A 6,800-nucleotide genomic window follows, 5' to 3' on the forward strand; every position below is an offset into this window, starting at 1 on the left:
AGAGAGCAGCAGCTTCCATTTCCCCTTCTGCTTTACCTCTTATGGGAAGGCCTGGATGGATTTCTTAGCTTTAAGCTGGCAGTTCTCGGCCATTCAGATGAATTAGCCCCCATCCTCTGAGCAGATCCAGCAGTATTTGGTCCACCTGCTGCAGATTGGGCATGCGGTTATAACTATCAGAATTCAGTCCGCTGCAATGTCTGTTACACTGAAGCTTTATTTTTCAGAGACCCTCGTAAAAAGTTTGTAGGGCGCAGGGCCTTGGAAGGTTGGAATAGGCTCCAACCTCATAGGACAGTGGGCAGGAAGTCAGTCAATTTTTACCTATGCAGTATCTGCAACAAGTTAAAACTTGTCTGCTGGTTAAAGATCAAGGCGAGACTCCTTTCAGTAGTCTATTGTATTTTCGCACTGAGGGTTGGGAAAATGGTTGTTGGAGCCAGCACGGGGCTGAGAGTCTGGAGGCTTATTGCTTCAGGACTTTTCCTTATCCTTTGGAGCTTGTCATTAGAGTTGGGAACTCCAAAACAGACTTAGTGGGCAGGAGTGCCACAATCAGGCTTCCCGCCACAGGTGAGGAGGGCCCTTGCCCAGTTATGGATAACAGAATATTTGGCTTTTTATTCCCTGGGGGTTGGCCCGCTCCTAGTGCATGAAAATGGGTTCCCGTTAGCCAGGCATCAATGGCTTACGTTGTGCACCAGTTATTACGGCCTGCGGCTTGCTTACCGCTGAACGCCTCATTCCTTACGATTAGGTGCTGCTGCAAAGGCTGCACACTGGGGGCCTGTCAGTAGACAGGATTGTGAATACCATCTCGCTCACCCAGGGTGTCTGCCCTTTTGCGGGCATTTGTGCTGCATTGCTTACGTTGTAATATAGTTTTTTCCGCACGTTTTATTCCTGGGGTGTCTAACGAAATTGCTGATGCTCTGTCCCGTTTTCAGATGGAGCGGTTCAGACTTCTGGTTCCAGAGGCGCGGATACGTCCGGAATATTTCCCGGATCATCTCTGGAACCTTGGCAGCGATTAGTTTTTCAAGGAGTAGCAGCATCGGTTTCCCCTTCTACCTTGAGATCTTACGGAAAAGCTTGGGCTGATTTTCTGGCATTTCTGCGCCAGTCAGCCGGGGGGCTAGCTGGGGTCCCACCCACCTCATCGCAGGTGCTACAATATTTGGCTCATTTATTCCAGATGGGGCGTGCGGGCAAGACACTTAGGATGCAGGCAGCTGCTATTGCATTTTTCTGCAAGATATATTTTGACACCGATCCTTGTGCGAAGTTTGTTGTTCGCAGAGCCCTTGAGGGTTGGGGTCGACTCTGTCCTTCTCGGCCACCAAACCGACGCCCCATCTCTTTTGAATTGTTGAGCAAGATGCGCAAAAGACTGCGGGTGGTGTGTTGGTCTGATTATGAGGCCTGCCTGTTTTCGGCTGCCTTTTCAATTGCCTTCTTTGGAGCATTGAGAGTGGATGAACTAGTGGTGGAAGACCACAGGGATGGTCGTTCCAGGGGCCTTCTGCTCCAGGATGTGCAGCTATCCCCTGCGGAATTGAGAATTACGATTAGGCATTCAAAGACGGATCAGAGGGGCAAAGGGGCTCTCATTCGTCTCCCTGCCACTGGGGCGACAGGCCCTTGCCCAGTAAAGGATGTTAACAAGTATTTAGTGGTGAGGGCGCAAGGGGATGGGCCACTGCTCCGGCACGAGAATGGGTCACCCCTAACAAGGCACCAGTTTGCAGGGGTGATGCGTAAGGCTATCCTGGCCTGTGGTGGCGTGGCTTCTGATTTTGCCCCCCATTCCTTCCGGATAGGGGCCGCCACTACGGCAGCGCATTGGGGTCTGTCAGCTGCTCGAATACAGGATTTGGGTCGTTGGAAGTCGAATGCGTTCAGGGGATATGTTCGCTAACGATTTGGTATCTTATATTGTTCTTTGTTTATTTATCTCAGGTCTGTCAGCCATACACATCTGGATGGTGGGGCACAGCATCATCCATTGGGCTGGTGTTGCAGCACGGCAGTCCGCAATGGGTCCAGGTCTTGGCCTTCCTTCGCATGTTCGGGTGTCCTGGCTGTCCAGACGAGGAATGCGCTGGTCAGAGTTTTTGCCAAGGATTCGAAGGCAGTTGCTCTTGGAAGGGCTGCCAGAGGCTATTGTGGTGCAGCTGGGGGAGAATGACCTGGTTGCCATGGACTGTTTATCGCTACGTGCTGCAATTATGGCTGACCTGGAGACGCTGCAGGCAATGGTGCCCACAGCAAAGATATTTTGGTCTAAGCTTTTGCAACGACGTTTTTGGTTGGGAAGTCGTTGCCCGGTGGCCACGGAAAGGGCCAGAAAGCGCATCAACGCTGCTGTTTCCAGAAGGATTGTGGAGCTGGGTGGAGAGGTGATTTTTCACCATGAAATCTCCTATCATGCGGCAGCTCTCTTTAGAGCTGATGGTGTGCACCTTTCTGCTTCTGGGAATGAGGCTTGGCTAGGTGCGGTGGTGGCCAAGCTGAGGTCTTGGCTGGGGCTGTGAGTGGTTTGGTGGTGAGCTGAGGGCTCCATGGCGGTTAGGCATTGGTTAAATTGGTGCTTGGAGGGGTAAGTGCCTACCCCTCCAAATGATGCGGATGGGAATTCCGTTAAAGGAAATCCAGGGGCTTGCCATTCTTTCGTCCTTGTCCCCGGAGTCGGACTTGGGCCGTGCAAGCCCCACAGGAACATGAGGGTGAGAAGTAATGGTCTGTTTCCCGGCTTTATTTCTCACCCAATACTTGTTTCCCACGCTGGCTTCCGCTGGTGTCCGGAAGGCCAGCTCTGTCCCTGAGGGCAAGGACAGATAGTCATAACCAATGCCTAAGCAACCACTCACATTTTTTGTATTTGAATAAAGTTGTGGCCAAAATTATGCCAAAAACCTTAAACAAAAATTGATGTGTGAAGTGTGAATTATTGGGGGGCTACTGTGACTCAACACGCAAAGCGTGTTCTCCCTAGCAGAGAGCACGTGTTGCGGTTGGGAACAGGCCACCCTCCGGTGACTAGGCAAATTTAGTTGAAGCCCGACCATTTAGATGGTTAAACTGGGTTGCTGGGGTGTTTTGATTGTTGCCAATTCGGAGGAGGGGTCAGAGTCTATATATACAGGGGCCAGACTTTGGCACGGCCTCTTGGCCGTTTTGCATCGGATCGCCCGCCCTCCCGCCCTTTTATAGGGTGGTTTTTTGTTTTGCTCGCTTGACCTTGCTATTGCCTGTCATGGGGTCGTCCGCCTTGGTGCGGGGGCCTAGTAGGAATTTTGCCATCTGGCTGATTGGCTGGTGCCATTTGGTTTTTTGCCTACTACGTAGCAAATCGTCACAACTTGTAAGGTTGGCGGTTAGGCATTGGTTAAATTGGTGCTTGGAGGGGTAAGTGCCTACCCCTCCAAATGATGCGGATGGGAATTCCGTTAAAGGAAATCCAGGGGCTTGCCATTCTTTCGTCCTTGTCCCCGGAGTCGGACTTGGGCCGTGCAAGCCCCACAGGAACATGAGGGTGAGAAGTAATGGTCTGTTTCCCGGCTTTATTTCTCACCCAATACTTGTTTCCCACGCTGGCTTCCGCTGGTGTCCGGAAGGCCAGCTCTGTCCCTGAGGGCAAGGACAGATAGTCATAACCAATGCCTAAGCAACCACTCACATTTTTTGTATTTGAATAAAGTTGTGGCCAAAATTATGCCAAAAACCTTAAACAAAAATTGATGTGTGAAGTGTGAATTATTGGGGGGCTACTGTGACTCAACACGCAACTGCCAGGCAGCATTAATTCAATTCTCAGTTCCTACTCAACACCGATAGTCTCTGATCCATAGGTTTCTAAGAGGAGCTTGCTGGATCAAGCCCATGTCCCCATATCCTGTAGCCAAAATGATAGGTTTATAAGGTTCAAACCTGTGTACTTCAGTGGGTCTTACTCCCAAGTAAGTGTGCCCAGAAGGACAGTTGCTGTGAAACTGCCAATGCTGACCTTTTTATCTTTTCAGATTTATTCTCACCATGTTTGGCTTTATTGCATTAGGCCATTTGCCTCGAATGCAAATTGTTGACTGAATTATCCGTTTTCTCCCCCCTCAGGACACAAATTGATGTTTCATCTCCCTCATTTGTAGCTCTTGCCATCGCAGAGCAAACACATCTGACATTTTGCAAATACGCTGTTCTAATCCACTAGTTCTCTAACTAATATCAGTTGTTGAACTAAGTTGATTAGCAGCTTGGCAGGGAGACCTTGGGTTGTTTGCTGATCTCATTGTCGGCTGCCCACTCTTGTGTATCACACAATGAAGCGAAAGTCAACAGCGCTGACACATTGAAGGCCAAGAAACAGTTCTGGGCTGCGCTCAGAGTGGCATTTAACCTACGAGCGGGGTGGGGGGAAATAACAAAGACAGAAGGGTTGCTTACTGTCATATTGGCTTTCTTCAGAGGTGACAATCGGCAAGGGCAAAATAATAATAAAAATAATCCATGCAGGCTTTCCAGTGTCACAGGGAAGAAAACCAATGGGTAAGATCTGATTGCTCTGGTCATTCTGGAGCAATGTTTAAATCACATATAACGATGCTGTAGTCAAGCTCTGCTTAATGACATAGCGCAAGATCATTATTTAAAGCCTATCCAACATAGTCCTAGATTTGTCTTCATTAGTTTTTAAGATCAGCTCTCTATTTGCCAACCAATTTTAATAAAGGCTTAGGGGTACTATCTGATTTACTGCCAGCGGTTCAAAAACCGCTTTTCATTCTCTTTGCAAGTGATAGCACAGATATATGTGTGTGTGCATACATGTGTGTGACTCTGCGCACATATACACATGCACACACTGCGCCTTCTGATAAAAGCGTAATTTAGAGCCAGGTGTACTCATCATGGAGGGAGGAGAAGTATGCTAACATCATGCTTTCAAGAAAAAAGAACATCTGCTTGGAAACTAGGAAATATCATTGATTTACAGCTTCAACATGATTCGGCAATGTTTTGCATCACTTTATAGCATGAAATGCACTACATAAATTGTCCTAAAGTGAGGTAATGCACCATAAAATGCAGGGAAAGGCATAACAATTGTTTTTTAAAAAACGGGTTTCCTGTATGAAAACATAGATTTGTCTATTCTTAGGGGGTGAATCTAAGTAAATAGTTGAATCCACGTGAAAGCAGTTCTCAGGAGAAGAGATTCGCCTCACTATAGGGACTGAAAAATCCACCGTTGACTCAAAGAGGGTCGCACAAATATTATATGTGCTGGTTCCCCTTTTCCATGCCACATTACACGTCTCAGAATGTGATTAAACATTAACTTATTATGCTCTTTGTTACAATCCCCTTTTTTCTGTAGTAGGTGGGAAGCAAAGAAAGAAGGAATGCCATGGTACACCTGCATCCACACAACTGGACACCTTCGTCTGCCCCAGCTGCAACAAAACATGTCTCTCCTGTGTAAAAGGGTAAAAGAGTATTGGGAATGAATTGGGGAAAAAAATGTTTAAAAGTACTTTACCCCCCCAAAAAAAAAACAAAAACAAAAAACAAACAGAGTCCTTTCTGTTGGGGATAATTCGGACTGAAATTCCCACGTGTCAAAAAATGTTATTTATGTATGCTACAATTGCGGCCCGTATTTTGTTAGCCCCAAAATGGAAACCGAGTGAGGTCCCAACCAAAGAAGAATGTCAACTTAAGTTGACAGAATATGCACAACTTGTGGATCTAACATATAGAATAAGAGAACAAGAAGAACATACATTTAAAGAAGATTGGAAAACGTTTATTGAATATATGGGAAATAATTGTATACTGCTGAAAATGCTGGCAGCATTAAGATAAATTCAACAGTGTAAATAAGTTTTTATGGATGCAATAATGGAATACTGATTGGTATAGTTTTTGTAAAATATGTATGGATTTATGATATGTAAAATGAACCATGGAAGGAGAAGAAGGGAAGTCATTGATATCTTAAGGATGTAAAATGAGTATTTTAAATTGCAAAGATATATATATATATATATATATATATATATATATATATATATGCTTTCGTAGATTTTCACGGGTACAGGAATGCAGGTTTTGGTGTCCTCGGGTGTCTTCCCGTGTAAAAGATGGGGTGTCTAGGCGACGTTTCGACGAGGTCTCACTCGTCATCTTCAGGCTGGTGCTTTCGGCTTCTTGTTACTGGAACAGAGCAGGATCTCAGTGTTTGAGTTCCTATAAATACTGTAGAGGAGGTTTGGTGTATAGCCTCCGATGTTCTGGGCAGAGAGGAAGTTCCCAGGCTAGTGTGCCTTTTCTTCTTTTGTTCCTTAATTACTAGAGGGATATCTTGAGTGATTTCTTGAGTGATATCCTGAGTACCACTTAGGTGGGTCATTAGGTGTGGATTAGTTGCTAAGGTCTTTGTGTCTTGACCTCTTGACCTTTGTGAAGAGTTTTTCTGAGAAGATGGCTGTACTGAAATTAGTTGTGCTCTGGCTTGGCTTCGTGTATAGGGGCGAGCTGTGGTTTTGTGGCCTGTGCCAGCCAGATCTGTGTAGGGATTGCAGGGGGGTGCAGCATCCGGAGGTGCCACCATGGTTTGGCTACTGGATGGTGTCTGTAATTTATCTGTGGAGAGGGTCTGGGTTTGGATCTGGTGTGGCTGGCACAGGCCACAAAACCACAGCTCGCCCCTATACACGAAGCCAAGCCAGAGCACTCTTCACAAAGGTCAAGAGGTCAAGACACAAAGACCTTAGCAACTAATCCACACCTAATGACCC

At 46.7% G+C, this 6,800-nt stretch overlaps 1 protein-coding gene across 1 annotated transcript; it reads left to right on the forward strand.

Moving 5' to 3' along the window:
• The first annotated feature begins 1,519 nt into the window (after positions 1 to 1,519).
• LOC144327384 (uncharacterized) lies at positions 1,520 to 2,534 on the forward strand. The gene has a single exon (XM_077926727.1). The coding sequence runs from the start codon at positions 1,893 to 1,895 to the stop codon at positions 2,532 to 2,534; it is 642 nt and encodes a 213-aa protein (XP_077782853.1). The 5' UTR covers positions 1,520 to 1,892.
• The last annotated feature ends 4,266 nt before the right edge of the window (positions 2,535 to 6,800 follow it).

Source organism: Podarcis muralis, chromosome 4 (assembly GCF_964188315.1).
Source record: "Podarcis muralis chromosome 4, rPodMur119.hap1.1, whole genome shotgun sequence".
NCBI classification, from domain to species: Eukaryota; Metazoa; Chordata; class Lepidosauria; order Squamata; family Lacertidae; genus Podarcis; species Podarcis muralis.